Source organism: Tursiops truncatus, chromosome 8 (assembly GCF_011762595.2).
Source record: "Tursiops truncatus isolate mTurTru1 chromosome 8, mTurTru1.mat.Y, whole genome shotgun sequence".
NCBI classification, from domain to species: domain Eukaryota; kingdom Metazoa; phylum Chordata; class Mammalia; order Artiodactyla; family Delphinidae; genus Tursiops; species Tursiops truncatus.
Genome location: NC_047041.1, coordinates 8,125,532 through 8,141,796, shown reverse-complemented (window position 1 = coordinate 8,141,796; position 16,265 = coordinate 8,125,532). Strand labels below are relative to the sequence as shown.

The window sequence follows — 16,265 nt, the reverse complement described above, 5'->3', positions numbered from 1 at the left end:
AGGTAAGGAAACCATGTTAAACTACGTCACTTAGACACAATCAGCAAAATTCAGATTATGGGAAACTTCACAGAACAACCTGGTTCCTTCAACAGGTTGTTGAACAACTGGTTCCTTCAACAAGCAAATTGCAAGGGAAAAATATGGAGGTGGAACTTGTAGAAGAAGAGAAGCTTGAAAGACGTGTCAACCAATCACAACGTGTGAAGTGGACTGGGTCCTGGGTTAAACAAGCACAGTAGAGAAAAAAAAAAAAAATATGAGGCAAGCAGAAAATTAAACTGGATATTTGATGATATTAAGGAAATACATTAAATATTTTAGCTGTAATAATAATATTGTGGTTATGCTTTTTAAAAGTCCTTTATGTTTTTAGAAATCATACTGATATATTTATAGCTTTCAGATGCCTGCTATTTGCTTCAAAGAAACACAAGAGGAGTTATGTAGATAGTGATATGGGAGCAGCGAGATTGGCCAGGAGTTAATAATTGTTGGGGCTGGCATTGAGTTCACGGAGCTTCATTTTTTCCATATGTTTGAAATTTTCCTTCATATTTTTTTTAAAAGATGCAGTTTGGTTTGCAGGAATAGGATTTCCTTCCATATACTGTAGTTTAAATGGCCCTGGTTAAGTTTTCTTGACCTGAGTTCAGTGGATTTCAAGGAACCACGAGGATTATCAAATCAGATCTAGACAAAGCTGGAGGATGAAGTGGTCCACCAAAAAACAGGGATTGAGTTGAACACAAGATACCACTTGAAAGATGACGGAAGATAGATCCTTCAAGTTATTGATTAAAGGGTTTCAAAGATAAAATTTTAACATAAAGGAGAACAAGAAACTAATGGGGGTGTGTGTGTAAGGAGTTTGCTGAATGAGCAAAGCAGTAGGTAAGAAAAATGACTCTGTCCGCTCTTGTTTCTAAGACAAATTCAATGCCACTGAAAAAGACATGCAGCTATGAGATGACGAAACCTAAACGTGGGATATTTGTTCATGAGAAAAGAATGTGTGCACTAAAGTCGTGTTAAGACACTGGAGATCTAGGGGTCGGGTCATTCAAACCTTCACAAACTACTTCTGTCTTCTTCTCCTTTGTTTATTCCTTCTTCTTTCCCCCAACAAATCCAAAGTGCCTTAGAGGTAGTGCAAAGGCCCTAGGACAAAGGGGTAAGAGTAAGAGGTAATATGAAGTTTGGAGGAAAAGATTACGGATTATTTTCTCCCTCTCACTGAATCCTGAATTTAATAGTGTAAATTAAATTTGTCACCTTCCTATTTGTTGTGAGGTGGGGTACAGAACGCTCAGGACGAGGGGGACAAGTTGCTTTAGTTAGGTTGCAGGGCAGTGATGAGGACACTGCGCTGTTAAGACCTCCACCCTTTTTCTTCTCTAGGTCTCACCGCCAGCAACTGCCAAAGCACTAGACTTTTCCCCCAGGTACGTAAACAAAACAAAACAAATTTAAGGGTAAGATTATGCGAAGGGAGCAGACGGGAGCATTCCAGAGGAAAACCACAAGCGAGGCCTCGTTCACCCAAGGAAGTTGGAGTGGTGGGAGCAGTCTGACAGTCACTTTGGCAAGGGTTGGAGACACAGCAATGGGTCAAATCATAGAGCCTCGGAAACCACGGGAAGGACTCTGCGGATGCGCGTCCGGTCTTTATACGGAACCTGCGCGTATCAGACTCCAGGGCAACCGTCAGGAGGCAAGAGGCGGGACCGGGGGAAGTGGCTCCAACCCGGCTCTGAGAGCCGCCCTCCCCGATGTCTCCCAGCCCCACAGCCGCCGGAGCAGGGAAGGGAAGATTCCCCTGAGGTGAACGGAACGTTTAGAACACCTCTCCCCAAATCCAGCTACCTCGCTGTTAACCGAGGCTTGAGAGTCCTCTCCTCCCCTTCGGGGACACCTAAAAGCGACGCCGCCGCGGTTCCGGGTTACGCGCTGGAGCTCGGCGCGTGGCGGCCCTGGCGAATCCAAGCCCGGAGTCCCAGGCCTCCTCCCGCCCATGGGGGAGGGCCAAAAGAAAATAGGCACCAATCGGGATGTACACTTGGAAGACGTTTACCCTCTGGGCCAATAGTTAGGAGGAGGGCGGGGCCGAGGGGGCCGTACGGTCTTCGGGTTTAAATCTGGGCGGCCGGGCGGTTAACGCCAGCTTGGGCGCGTTTGCGGGTCGTGCGCCTGCGCGAGCTGTGGGACGCTAACCGAAACCTGCGGTACTAAGCTAGCGGGGCGGCGGGACTCGGTGCGGCCGATGGACGTCCGCTGGACCGGTAAGCGGGCAAAAGCTGAGAGAGATGGTGCACTGGCTCCCTAGGGCCGCCCGCCCGCCCACAGCTGTGGAGAGGTCAGGTTCTGAGTAGCGCGGCATTGGAGTTTCCCTCCCCTGGGTGCCGGTTTCCCCAGGGCGCCGTACGGAGCCTTGACGCTCCCGCCGAGCCCAGGTGTGCGGCCTGCGGAGGCACGTGTGAGCGGCGCCGTGCGTGCCCCCAGCGCGTTCGACCCCTCAAGGTCATGATGTGCACCAGCTGCCGGTCTACTGCCAGCCCGGCGCCCGCAGCGGCGAGCACCCTCGTGGTCGCCGCTCTGCGAGGTGGACGGGGCCGAGGGGCCTGTGGGCGACGGGACCGGTGCCCGCGGGCAGCCGGCTTCCCCGGAGGCCGTGAGCGTCTGAGACGATAACCACGCGCCGGGCCAGCTGGTGCAGTCTCTGGTCTTTGTTGTCGTCGTGAAGGGAGAAAAGTCTTCTCCCCCTCTAGTTTCACCTTTTGTGAACTTCCGGATGTCACAGTGCGAGAAGCGCTTTCCCTAATGAGTTAGGATAGCGTGTAAAATTGAAGAATCCTATAGTCCTGCCCCAGAATGAAGAAAGAAAAACAACTTTTTTTTTCTGGTTATAAAAAGTATATAATCTCAGTATTTGTAGAAATAAATCCAAGCACTGTTAAGTACATATTTAAAAAGGAAGAAAATACTCGAGATTCCATCAGCCACAGATAAAAAAAAAAAAAAAATCAGTGTTGATATTTGGGTTTACTTAAGATGTATTCATTATGAGTATATATTTACATGATTGGTAAATGTATTTGTTTTATATAATTGTGTATTTTGAATATAACAAAGTATATTCATTTAAAAAGCAGATTATGCCTTATTTAGTCCCTAATAGTTTAGGAATAAGTGATTTGATCCATGCCAAATGTACATATGCATTATCATTAAAAAAAAAATCTTTATTTGGCTGCACCTGGTCTTAGTTGTGGCACGCGGGATCTTCATTGTGGCATGCGAACTCTTAGTAGCGTCCTCTGGGATCTAGTTACCCGACCAGGGCTGGAACCCAGGCCCCCTGCATTGGGTGCGCAGTCTTAGCCACTGAACCACCAGGGAAGTCCCTGCATTATCATTTTTAATGGGTGCATGGTATTTCTTGCTATGGCTCTACTATGCCACGTATTATTTAACCTATCCCCTAATGATGGACATTTGTTTTTCCAATTTCTTCATCAACAGAAAATAGCATGGTAGTGGTTACTTGTACATGTACATGTTTGCGTTCTTGTCCAGTTTATCTCCTTAGAATAATTTCTTGGAAACGTTTTGTGGCTTAGAAATTATGGTACATTTTAAATTCTGATTCATAATGCCAAAGTGCCCTCTAGAAAAACTGTCATCTCCCCTCCACACCCTCCTCCAACACATAGAACACAGTGTAAGAGTACTTATTTCTCCACACTCCAGCCAGCACTGGGTACTGAAAAGTCTTACCAATCTAGAAGCATAGCTTAATGTTTTTATTTGCATTATTAATGAGGTGAAACATCTTTTTCTATGTTTATTAGTCATTATTTCTTCAGTAAATCACCTGTCTTTTTCCTATTCTGCTGGTGTTTGTACCTTTTAATAGCTTTCTAATAGGAATTTGAATTAGTGATTTTGAACCTGTTACAGTATTTCCACTAGTTTGCTGTCTCTTTGGATTATGGTTGTCTTTTTTAGGGTGTTTTGTTTTCTTTTGTTCTAATACTTTTGTTCTTGAAGCTGCATGCTTTCCTTCCGAGAGGTAGAGAAATTTGTTCTAAATCTGCAATAGCCTCCCAGGAAAGTTTAGAATCTAACTAGTGATCCAGCCCTGCTATTCCAATTTAAAATCCTTCCCCTCCACCCTCAAGATCCTTTCACTTGCAACTAGGTAAACATGGGACACTGAATTGCTTAAGATTTTGACCAGAAGGTACTGTTGGGTATTTTGGTCAATATCATCTGTATTTATCTACAAAATACAAGCTGTGCTAGCTTCTATGTGAAAGTTTCCCCCTAAGTAAGGAGAAAGGATTATCAGGTCTTTATATTAAAAAGAGAAAAAACTGACAGCGACTTGTGGACCTTATTAAATTTTATATTTTATTATTTGCAAGCACCTATCTTCTTCATACATTCGAGAAAGAAAAAGTGTGCAATAATTTAACTGCAAAGAAAACATGTTAATCATAGTATAGTATACTACACATGCCATAAAAAAAAAATCTCTTTGGGCCTTAGTATTGGAATTCTTCCAGCCCATTCCAGCCCAGAGTCCTGTTACATTTCTGTCCCTACTTTCCTCTGTTCTGTATTTATCTTTTTAGTAGGTAGTTTTGTATTGCATGAACATTGAAATGAATGGTGTAATACTTCTCACAAAGCACCATTTAATTTATATATATAATATATATACTTATATATTACATATATAATATATATAAAAACATATATATATAAAATCTCATTTAAACTTCACAACCTGTTGAAATAATTCCTTCCATTTTTCCAGTGAAGAAAGAAAAAGCTAAGCCCTACTTTACTCCTCATATTCATTTAGTCCCTACCATCGGTCTGACTCTGGAATTTATACAACGTATTATACAATACAGATAAATGAAGTCATTCTTCAAAGTTACATTTTGGGACTTCTGATTTGCTTCATCTATGATGATTGTTCTGAGTTTTTCTGTGGTAACTACCAAAAGTAATGTCATTAGATCCTTATTCTTCTAGATTTGATAATATAACCTAGTTAACCTTGAAAGGATTTCATTTAAGATCAAAGACCCTGGACTTCCCTGGTGGCGCAGTGGTTAAGGACATGGGTTCGATCCCTGGTCTAGGAAGATCCCGCATGCCGCGGAGCAGCTAAGCCCATGTGCCACAACTACTGAGCCCGCAAGCCACAGCTACTGGGCCCGCGCACCTAGGGCCCGTGCTCCACAACAAGAGAAGCCACCACAGTAAGAAGCACACGCACTGCAACGAAGAGTAGCTCCCACTTGCTGCAGCTAGAGAAAGCCTGCATGCAGCAACGAAGACCCGATGCAGCCAAAAATAAATAAAATTTTTAAAAAAAGATCAAAGACCCTGATCCTCTCTTTTGCTTCTATAGAATCTGCTAAGCATGGATGTGTTTTTTTTGGGTTTTTTTTGTTGTTGTTGCGGTACGCGGGCCTCTCACTGTTGGGGCCTCTCCCGTTGCGGAGCACAGGCTCCGGACGCGCAGGCTCAGCAGCCATGGCTCACGGGCCCAGCCGCTCCACGGCATGTGGGATCTTCCCGGACCGGGGCACGAACCCGTGTCCCCTGCATCGGCAGGCGGACTCTCAACCACTGCACCACCAGGGAAGCCCTAAGCATGGCATTTTAGTTAGTGCTTTTTGTCCCATGTATCATTTCTTTATAGTTGACTTTTTTTTTTTGAGTGATTCCCTAAACTCTGTTCTTTTCTAGGTTTTCCTTTGACTTGAAAACTAATGCCAGTGAAAGTACATTGAAATAAGGTAGGAACCTGAAAAAAATAAAATGCTTTGGTTTGTCTTTACATGTTTAAGTGGGGATATTTTGCTATGCTCAGTGATTACGCTATCTTTACATCAAAATTAAAGGAGAAAGCAGTCATATTTTAAGGACATTTAGGGTATTATGAAATGTTGGCAGATCAATCCCAAAAACCGATGACATGATTCAAACTCCAGAAGACCTGGATCGTACAATTGGCAATTTAGAAAAAATCTTACTTTGTCCAGCTATTTCCCCATCTCTAAAATGGGGCTCTTTTCTGGTTCCTACTCTGCTAGAATGTAAAAGCTATTGTGTCTTCTTGCTCTTCAAAACTACAGGGTCACTTCACTTCCTTATACTATTTTATTTCCTAAACTTGGAACTCTTTCAGTGAAGTCTTCTTTCTGCGGCCCATCCACTACTGAGCATCACTGTACTATTTCTATGTTAGTATTGTTTCTAATTGTCCCATCTATTATTATATTTTACCTAGCAGCTTGAGGGTATAAATCATATTTGTATACCTGGAATTTTGAATATAGGTAGGAACAAACTAATTATTTGTTGGCAGGTAAATAAAACTTTGGATCTCATATAGTATATAGTATTATATCATAAATGTGGACTAGCAATACACTCTGCTATGATGAAAATTGTTACTATTGAGCAGAAGGTCTGAGTTCATTTACTTTGATGTTTATTGTTTTAATTGCTATAAAGGATAATGTATTATTTAAGAGAACTTTAAACTCTTCTGAATGAATATTGGTGTTTATAAGTCACATTTTGAGGGTTACTTATCAACTTTGAGAACAAGCAAAGCCCCACCTCATTTTCCTGTCCTAGTGTGTGTCTCCAGAATGTGCTTCAATCTGTAATGTAGGAGTTATCCTGAAAGGTCCCTGCTTTGAGCCTCACACTCACTCAACCACGAAGTCCTGTTGCTTCTCCTTTCTTAATCTCAAATTCACCTACTTGTCTCCGTTCCCCTTTCTGCAAATCTAGTCTAGGCCGTCATCATCTATTTCCTTGATTGCTCCAACAGCCTCTTAATTGGTCCCACTGTCTTGCCCTCTTGCAATGCACAGTAAACCCAGAGCAATATTTTTCCTACACAATTCTGGCTCTTAATTTTTTTTTCCAGTGGCCTCTCAAGATAAAATTTAAACTTTTTTAGGAAGGCCTACAAGGCTCTAAAACATGACCCTTGCTTACCTTTCCTAACTGTGCTATTGTTACTCTGAAGTTACTGTATTTACAGTTATCTGAATGCAAATGCTGTAACCTTTAACCTTTCATACAGCTGCATCTTCTGCCTTAAACACAATTAAAGCTCTGCTACTTTATCCCCACTTTAATTGACTCCCACTTGTTCTGCAAGATTTAGCTTGCATGTCTCCTCTTTATAAGAGCTTTCCTTAAACCACTAGGCCAGGGATTGGTAAACTGCATGGCCTGTTTTTATATGGCCCGTGGGCTAAGAGTTTTCTCTGCATGTGTAAAATGTTAAAAAGGACTATGCAACAGAGACAATTTGTGGCTCACACAGCACTAGACTGATAAGCTTCATAAGAGATGCTGTGCCTTACCCACGTGGGTCATTTTCAGGTATCTTGCCTGGCACTAAACCAGTTAATCAAATATATAACTTACTAAAGTTTATATTTTTAATTTTTGACACTTGGGCAAGCTCTTTATGAGAATTGAGATGAGTAGTAAATATCTCATTTGTTTTCAAAAAGGACAGCACAACAAATCAGACACTTGCAGGATCTGGCTTTAATGAATTTGAACAAAAGGCACAGGTTTCCAGGTGTATGTAAATATATGTCCATTTTAAAATTACTTTTTGCTTCTTCCATCTCTAATTCTCTTAGACAGGAATGAAAGAATGTTTAAATTCTTTCTTATTCAAGCAAGAACTTCTTTAGCCTAATGGTGTTTTGTTGCCTCCTAGATCTTGGTGAGTTCTCTATGGTTAAATGATGCTTTTAATTTCTGTATCAACACAAACTCTCTTTGTTGGTTTCTCCAAAATAGTATTTTCTTCTAGTGTGTCATTACAGTCCCTTTTGGCTTTTGTTTCTTCGTCATGGAATAAATGTGGGTGCTCAATGCGTCCCCTACGTACAAAATGCTGGATCCGGGATTCTAATCCTTGGCATTTCGGACGATCCATTAGGGGCTTATAAGTGCGCATTTTCACTCCTTCTACAAAGGCACTGGTCTGCTTTATGACAGAGGGCTTAACATTTCTCCATTCTGTCACTCCATCCATCTTTGGTCCTATAACGTATACAATCAAGCATTACATGGATACTTTACCACAAGAGAATCACCTCCAAACTTTATGTGAATCTCCCTCCCCCATAACCCTGTATAACTTTGGTTCCCTGTCATACCTGTCCTACAGGGTACCGCAACAGAGTCCAGTCCTTGTAGCATACTATACAACATCTGGGTTTTAACAGCATGATTAGCCCATAGCTGCTGAAGGTGGGTAACATTGAACTCCTGAACTTCCCGGTCATAGATCCACTTAATATTTTCAAACTTACAGTCATACAAGACTAAAGGAAATTCTACAGCCATACTAGAGAGAAAGAGAGAAGAAACAGAGTATGAGAATACACAGCAGCCATCCAACAATTCTTAAAAAACAGGATTAGTTGGGTTAAAAGGAGAGGGAAAACTTTGTCAATATTGAGTATCTAATAGTTAAGAAAATAAAACACCATCCCTAACCTTGAACAACTTTATAATTAAAAAAAGAAAAAGGCAGCAAACCATGGATCAACTAGTTAGGCCTGGTCTACATTAAATTTCAGTGGTAACAAGTCACCTAGAAGTGAGCTGACTTGGCCCCACCATAATGCTATAAAATTATTTAAGGGGCCTGGTCCAAACACCAGTTTCTTACTAAAGGGATAGAACAGTAACAGAAGAAAATTAAACGATACCACTCCCTGCTACATGTTCATAACATTCTACAAGTTAAGAGTAAATGCTTCATGAAGGCAGAATCAGAGACTTAGTTATTTAGACAATGGTGGGGAGAGGAAGAATATTTTAAAATATATTCTTACGTACCTCAGGGCAATAGCTGTTTTATTTTGGGGGTCTGGGTGTTTCCTTGTTTCATTTTTTTAAACTTACCTGTATTGAGGCTTCTGGGGATTTTTCTCTATGTTCAGCAGCTCATCAATAACCTCTGGCTTCTCCATTCCTTGGCCAATCAGAAAAAGGATAGCCATCATACAGCGGACTTGATGGTAAAGGAATGCCTGGCCAATCACTTCAAACTGACATAACTGAAAGGGTTCTTGCCATCTCTCCTCAGCCAGGCTCTGGCCTACTAGCTGCACTTGAGCAGACAGAATAGTCCTCTGAAAATTAATCACTCCGTTGGCTACATCCATTTTACATAAGTTCCTAAAATCATGTGTGCCAACGTACTTCTGAGCTGCATTGTTCATGGTTACAATGTCTAAGTCAGCACAAGGGAAGAAATAGCGGTAGGTCCTCTCAAGACAGCTGAACCTAGCACTGAAGCTAGGTTCTACGGGAGCCCAGGCCAGTACACGGATGTCTGGAGGGAGCACCCGATTGAGAATGTGGGTATAACGGATCTCTATAGCCGCATCGTTGACTTCATCTTTTAAATTAAAATCCTCTGAATCCTTGCCCTTTGGAAAGTGAGAACGTAGGTCAAGAGAAATCACCTGTGGAATTAGAGAAAGATATTGTTTTACAGATACAAATAATCTGAATCCTCAGTATGTACACCTAGAATATATTGGTATTGCTCGCTTTGTGGAACAGTACAATGGCCCTTACCTGTCCAAAGGCGCTAACTCCTTTGTCTGTTCGCCCACACCGGTGATAGTTGGATGTCTGTCTGTTTTCTACTAGTCGAGTCTTGGTTAGAGCCTCAAACAGTTTCTCTTCTATTGTATTGTTTGTGTTTTCCTGACTGGCAAAGCCCTGATATCCCCAGCCCAGATAGGCTATCTTTAGGGCTACGTGTCTTCGACCGTGAGCGCTGAAATCAAATGCACGCTTAGCTTTTACAGCTCCTGAAGAATTTTCTCTAACGTTTGAGTCCTTGTTGTTGGCCTGTTCTTTTTTAAGTCTCTGTACCTCCTGCTCCAGTTCTTGCACTCTTTTTAGGAGTTTCTCAGTCTGGATTCTTTCTATGTCATTTTCAGCCATGATAAGACAACCTCAGGAATAAACAAATCATAGAGATCCACCCTATCTGAAAAGAGAGTAAAGAGGTACAATTTTAGTGCTGATTGCTTTGGTGATGTCACTATCATTCCATTATGTTCAAATAGTATCTAAGATTTAATTTGATGCCTAAAGGATATGGACTTTTGATTCTGCCCAGGGATATAAGCATTAGCTTTATTATGGGTTGATCATCCAGCTATCATTCTTTTCCATCCTGTCTGGCCAATTCACAGTGGGAACGGGAAGGCAGCATCAAAAAAATATTCAGCTAGCATTGTTAAGAGTAGTCAGAATTTACGGAATACGTAGATTTCATTTCTCTCTTCTTCATGAGCTGAGATGACTGAGGACGGATGTTATTGATATTTTTTTTCCCTAAAACATTTCCTTTTGACTTCTCATTATATTTGTCCCATCTTTCCAATCATAAGATCTGTTTATATGCAATATTTATGTCTACTCCAAGTTTCTATTGCTTTCCAATATTTCAGGTAAAATTAGTGGCTTGTATGTTCTATCTAATACTCAGTTCCGTCTTAAAGGTGGTACAATAAGAGCTGGCTTGATGGAAGAAACTTGTCAGTGATTGTACTTCATATTGGAAGTAGAATCTGGAGTCAAGATTTTCCTACTTTAAGCAGTTTTGATGGCAGAAAGAAGGTAATTAAGCATCAAGATCTTTAAGTCAAATTTAATGCATGTCCTGATAAAAGATTTCTGTACCTCTAGCAGTTAAGTCACTCTAGATAATATAATTTAGATATCAGTGTTGAAATTCCTGGCATATTGCAATAATCTGAGGACAACTGTACTATATCTATAATACTGGGACAGTACTAGACAATCTTTGACTGATGGTTACTTTAGTTAAAGAATATCATCTCCACATCTGTTCTAAGGCTGACTAGGTTATCTAAGTCTAGGTAGCTCATTTAGGTTTTTGCTCTTTGAGTTTCTGTATCTATGATGGATGAAAAGTTTAAATGTAAAAAATGAAACTATAAAAGTACTAGAAGAAAACATGAGATAACTTTCTTATAATCTTGTTGAAGTAGGAAAGGGATTTATAAGTAAGGCACTGTAGAAACCCAGAAACTGTAGAAAACCAAAAAAATGTGACTACCTAAAAATATGTTTCTACCAGCAAAAAGTCAGAAGGTAAATAACAAACTGGCAAGAAAAATGTAAAGGTGGTATGTATTCCATGAATATATAAATCAGTTTTAATATAAAGATCAACAAGAAAAAAATCCAACAACCTGAGAGGTAAATGAAAACAAGCATTTCATACAAAAGGGAGAAAAAGCTTGTAAATGTATGAAAAGATGCTCAAATTTACTCAATTTAAATAAATGCCAATTTATATGAGAAGTATTTTCTTTACCAAACTGACTGCAAAGAGGAGAGGGTTTGATAATATACCACCTTGGAGAGAGGAAGGAGAAGCAAGATCTGGAATACACACTCAGTACAACTTCTTCAGAGGGCACCTAGCAACAGCTATCAAAATTGAGCACATACATACCTTTTGACCCACCTATTCCATTTCTAGAAATTTAATGTACACATATGCTTGCACAAGTATGTAAAAACTTACAAGATATTTGTTGTAACATTCGTTTTTAAGAACAAAAGACTAAGTCTAAAATCAGTCAGGGACAGGATGAATAAATTATGGTACATCCATACACTGGAATTCCATGTACCTTTAAACAAAATGAAGTATGTCTACATGTACTGAAACAGCTGGATCACCAAGACTATCTTTAAGGTTTAGAAGAGTTGTATAATATGTTCCTTTATGGTATAAAAGTGCATATGAATACGGAAAATTACTGGAGAAATTATAAGAAGCTGCCTTTGAGAGTGAAACTTGGTTTGGGTGGTGTGAGGTGGGGAGTCCTACATGTATATGTATTAGTTTTTCAGCTTAAGAAGAAAAATAGTAGAGACACAGGAAATACTGGGCAGTAGATACCTATTCTAGATCCAGTCAGGAAACTGGCATTGGGTATTTGACTGGTTGGTTTGGGTACTAAAAGTTAATTCAGTGACAGGCTGTTGGGATGAACATAGTTAGCTTGGCAGCTGAAGCCGTGTTATTTCTTAAGCATAAGGAGTGTATGCATTTATATTACTGCTTTTGTGATGGTTTTTTGAATTAAATCACTCTCATGGTTAAAAGCAAGGACTCTGAATCCAGACTGCCTGAGTTAAAATTCCAGCTCCACCACTTACTAGCTGTGTAACCTTGGGCTGTTTGATCTCTCAATGCCTCATGTTACTCATCTGTGAAAAGGGGATACTAAGAGTACCTATCCCACAGTTGTGAGGATTACGCGAATTTAATAAATGTGAAGCACGAAAAACAGTGCTGGGTACATAAAGTGTCCCCCTAAGTACAAGTTACATGATGTACATTAAGTATTGTGCCCCGTATCATTAGTCTCTTGAGCTTTTCTCATGCCTGAACTCACCTATCCTAGGAGCTACTAAAGATGGCAAGACTAACAGGCAGTAAAAGTGGGAGTGAATAAGAAGAGAGTGGAAATGAAAGCGGTCAATAAACTCTCGAGTTGGGTTAATGCCCCTCCAAAGTGCTCCCATACTGCCCGTACTAATCTGTATTTTACTATATACTTAACTGTTCTACTTATGACTGCCTTAGCCATTCTTTCTCCATTTCACTGCTATAAAATAGTACACAAGAAGGGAATGAACGATTTTTGGGCTGGAAATTTATTACTGGAAAACTGATTGGTGTTTTCTCTTGCAGAAGGTCCTACAGTGTAGGGGAAGCAGTGGAGGAACTTGTGGGACCTGATGGACAAAAATGGGCCAATATGGATCCAGAAGAACGAATGTTAGCAGCTGCTACAGCTTTTACCCATATCTGTGCAGGGCAGGGTGAGGGAGATGTCAGGAGAGCAGCCCAGTCCATCCCATATGATCCCTACAGTAAAGCCTCAGTAACCCCAGGAAAGCGACATGCTCTTCCCGTGCAATTGCATTACCCACATACAGAAAGCAATGCCTCTTCAGAAGCAGTCTCAGAGGCCTCCCAAAGACTCCGAAAGCCCGTGATGAAGAGAAAGGTGCTGCGTCGAAAGCCAGGTGGGGAAGTATTAGTGACGGATGAGTCGATCATCAGTGAATCGGAGTCTGGTACAGAAAGTGACATGGATGTCTGGGACTTAAGACAAAGGCTGATGAATCTGCAGTTCCAGGATGACAGGGAATCTCCAGTTGATATTTCACAAAAATTTAGTCTACCACGTGAATACCAAGGAATTTCTCAAGATCAGCTCATCTGCTGTCTACGACGAGAAGAAATGGGCCCTCCAGCCTTTGAACAAGACCTGATCGTTGCCAGCCGACCCAAGTCCTTTATTCTCCCAAGGCTGGACCTGTTGAGCCGAAACCGGGGCAAGGTAGACCGGGTAGCCCGCTACTTTGAGTATAAACGAGACTGGGACTCGATGCGGTTACCTGGTGAAGATCACAGGAAGGAATTACGCTGGGGTGTCCGAGAACAGATGCTTTGTCGTGCAGAACACCAATCCAAGCCTCAGCACATATATGTTCCAAACAATTACCTAGTACCAACTGAGAAGAAACGATCTGCCCTTCGTTGGGGTGTTCGTTGTGACCTTGCAAATGGTGTGATGCCCAAGAAGCCTCCCTTCCCTCTTTCTCCTTCTTAAGTCCTTTTTTTTTTTTTTTAACCTGTCTCTCCTTTCACAGCATTGTTTGGGATAACCTGGTTCTTAACCTCTCTCCTTTTACTTAAATAGAAACAACTAACTCAAAAGACCATGGAACACAGAGTAAGGACTTCACCCATCACTGGTCTTTCCTAAGTGTATGTCACGTTCGTATCGGATACCACTTAACTTCCAAATTACCACTCATATCTAGCAACTGAAAGAGGAATCATGCCAGAAAAAGAAAAACAGACCTGGTCTTTCTGTTTTGTCAGAGTAGTAAGCAAAGCCAGCACTATTTCTGTTATAAACTTGTTACCTTTGGCTAGTGTGAGTTGCTGTTTTTATGAGTGTGTTTTTAAAGTTGCTGGGCAGTAAGCAACTGCCCAAAATTAAAGAATTTTGGAAATTTGTGAATTTGACCTTATTTTTACTTAAATACTTCCCAAAGATGATCTCAAACCTAGGTTATGATTCTGCTTCCAATCATACTCCCCATCGTACTCTCACCACCTAAATAATGAGAGCCAAAGGGAATGAACAAAAACCTGCCCTTTACACACAATCCTAAAGGAGGAAAGGTAACAGCGTAGATAACCTTAGTTACTAAAGGAATATAGTAAATCCAGCTGTTTTAATAATTTTTAACACATGCTCAATAACAGCACTGTGTGACATGCAAGATTCTAACCCAAGTTTTGTTTCAGAATTATTTCAGCAATATATTGCCCTCCATTTGTTACTTCTAGAATGCCATAGTTTTTATAATTTGCCACTAAGATTTTCTTAGAAATTATGCCTGTCACTTGAAGGCTATTCCCACTCTGCAACAGAACTTCAAACTCCTAGCAGCTGGAATCAGATAGAGAGATAATAACCAAAATGAATCTGGTCTATTAGGGTACAGACCAAATCACTAATTTAGCTCACCTGAACTTGGATCTATTTGTTCCTGATACTTCTGGTCCAAAAACACCTAAAATCTGGAGGTTGTCAGTTTTAGCATTTAAGCCAGAAGAGTGACAGCAGAAATAGCTTGCTTGTTCTAGGAAAACACAGCTGTGTAACAAAAATGAATGACCTTGACCATTACTATCTGCTGAAATACATTTTCTCCGTAATATTTAAGCGACATCATTCACTCACCCAGTTCCACTGTTAGGCATTCATCAGGCAAAGTAAGAATCAGTGACTCAAAGATATATGTAGGATACATTCACTGCAAATACGTAAAAACTGCAAACTACCCAACAACAGTGAATAATTAAACGTTATACTATTAGTTACTGGAAATCCATGGTAAGCTAATAGAAAAATGCAAATTAGGTCAAACAAGTTGCAAACTGTACCGTACAATCTCAGTCATACTGCACACGCAAGGCACAAAGAAAGATCAACACACCTAACTCTAGGTGGTGGGATTAAAGGTAGTTTTTATTTAAACCTCTCTTTTTTAAAAGTTAAAAGCCACATGGCACTTTTCACATACAAATTACAGCAAAACAATGGTTTACATCTTCATATCTCAAAGCCCAATATTACCGGATCAAAAAATTTCCGAAGTGATTATCTAGTTCAACCCCTTATATAACCGAAAAACTAGTCCAAAGGAGTTAAGCGAGTAATAAGACATTTTGGGGAAAAGAGGACTCCTGACGGGTGAAGCACAGTGGTTCCCAAACAGTCATGTAATACCTGGAGGGGGGCCACCAAATTACCACAAAGGAATTTCGTGCGTGCGCTAAGCATTGACTGTAAACATTAAAACAGCCGTCGCTAGACTTTCAATGTATTTTTTGAGGTTAAAAAGGTTTAGTCTCGAAAATATTTGTAACCAGTGGAAGTAGTAGAAAGAGCATTCCCCATGATAAACTTTTAAACCAAAGAAGGAAGCAGGGGTAATAGCCAAAGGATTAGGAAACACGCACTATGATCACTAATACTGGAAAGTAATCCCCCAATTTGAAAATCGTTGCCACGCCTGCCCACCCCACATACTACTGGGATCCCGACCTCTACTAATATTTCGTTTTATGAGCAAACAAAATTCTAACTGAGGAAGAAGAGATTACACTCCGCAGTCCCAGGGCCCTCAAGGAATCGAATTAAATAAGCTCCTACTGCTGCACGTTTCTGACAAGTGCTCCAAGAAGCACCAGACACAAAAACACGGTCTTTAGCGAGTTCCCATTTCCATGCTCTAAAGAGCGCTTTCCTGAAAAGATCAAGGTATGGGAACAGGGGCTTAGAGGGAAAGAGAGAAACGTCCATCTGTTTGTCCATCTGTCCGTTCCCCTTGGAAGAACCCAGAAAATAACCCACCCCAAAGCCCCCACATTTACCTTCCGGTCGTCGGCCACGCAGCTTTTCTCGAGACAGGAAGCTGTCCCTTTGCGTTTTCTACGCGCGCGTCCGGGGCCTCATGGGAAATGTAGTACATCTTCATGGGAAATGTAGTTCTAAGAGCCGGGAGTGCAGGCTTGACGCTGAAATCTGCCTAATGTTTTC

General features: G+C 41.0%; 2 protein-coding genes and 1 long non-coding RNA gene across 8 annotated transcripts in view; 1 reads left to right on the top strand and 2 right to left on the bottom strand.

The window, feature by feature from the left end:
- Positions 1-1,998, bottom strand: part of LOC109550943 (uncharacterized) — a 90,915-nt gene extending 88,917 nt beyond the window's left edge. Inside the window, exons 1-2 of one of the 2 annotated variants that reach the window (XR_002177640.3) lie at positions 1,867-1,998; positions 1,070-1,161 (exon numbers count right to left, since the gene is read on the bottom strand). This is a non-coding gene — a long non-coding RNA (uncharacterized lncRNA). Of the gene's footprint in view, positions 1-1,069; positions 1,162-1,275; positions 1,840-1,866 lie in introns of those variants that run through there. The other variant, XR_012333272.1, reaches the window with a different exon arrangement.
- A 162-nt stretch (positions 1,999-2,160) lies between these two features.
- HYLS1 (HYLS1 centriolar and ciliogenesis associated) lies at positions 2,161-14,174 on the top strand. Of its 4 annotated transcripts, none has more exons than XM_019941669.3 (4): positions 2,162-2,282; positions 5,770-5,819; positions 10,596-10,713; positions 12,830-14,174. In XM_019941669.3, exons 3-4 carry the CDS (start codon positions 10,700-10,702, stop codon positions 13,755-13,757), a joined length of 942 nt encoding a protein of 313 aa, XP_019797228.1. In that variant the 5' UTR covers positions 2,162-2,282; positions 5,770-5,819; positions 10,596-10,699; the 3' UTR covers positions 13,758-14,174. The 4 variants fall into 4 exon arrangements, with proteins under 4 accessions (XP_019797232.1, XP_019797228.1, XP_019797227.1 ...); XM_019941668.3 differs by having other exon boundaries at positions 2,217-2,356; XM_019941673.3 differs by lacking the exon at positions 10,596-10,713 and having other exon boundaries at positions 2,161-2,282.
- PUS3 (pseudouridine synthase 3) lies at positions 7,582-16,162 on the bottom strand. Of its 2 annotated transcripts, none has more exons than XM_019941667.3 (5): positions 16,100-16,162; positions 9,658-10,078; positions 8,977-9,542; positions 8,223-8,413; positions 7,582-8,106 (listed from the first exon to the last, which is right to left on the bottom strand). In XM_019941667.3, the coding sequence occupies exons 2-5, from the start codon at positions 10,030-10,032 to the stop codon at positions 7,799-7,801; spliced, it is 1,440 nt and encodes a 479-aa protein (XP_019797226.2). In that variant the 5' UTR covers positions 10,033-10,078; positions 16,100-16,162; the 3' UTR covers positions 7,582-7,798. The 2 variants fall into 2 exon arrangements, with proteins under 2 accessions (XP_019797226.2, XP_004319248.2); XM_004319200.4 differs by lacking the exon at positions 16,100-16,162 and adding an exon at positions 14,688-15,003.
- Between the last annotated feature and the right edge of the window lie 103 nt (positions 16,163-16,265).

Bases quoted from the DNA above. Each gene is read 5' to 3' on its own strand.
- PUS3 (XM_019941667.3), bottom strand. From the start codon at position 10,032: ATGGCTGAAAATGACATAGAAAGAATCCAGACTGAGAAACTCCTAAAA. The intron at 9,543-9,657 runs GTAAGGGCCATT...CTAATTCCACAG, and splicing joins GAGTTAGCGCCTTTGGACAG to GTGATTTCTCTTGACCTACG. The intron at 8,414-8,976 runs GTAAGTTTAAAA...CTTTCTCTCTAG, and splicing joins CCCCAGAAGCCTCAATACAG to TATGGCTGTAGAATTTCCTT.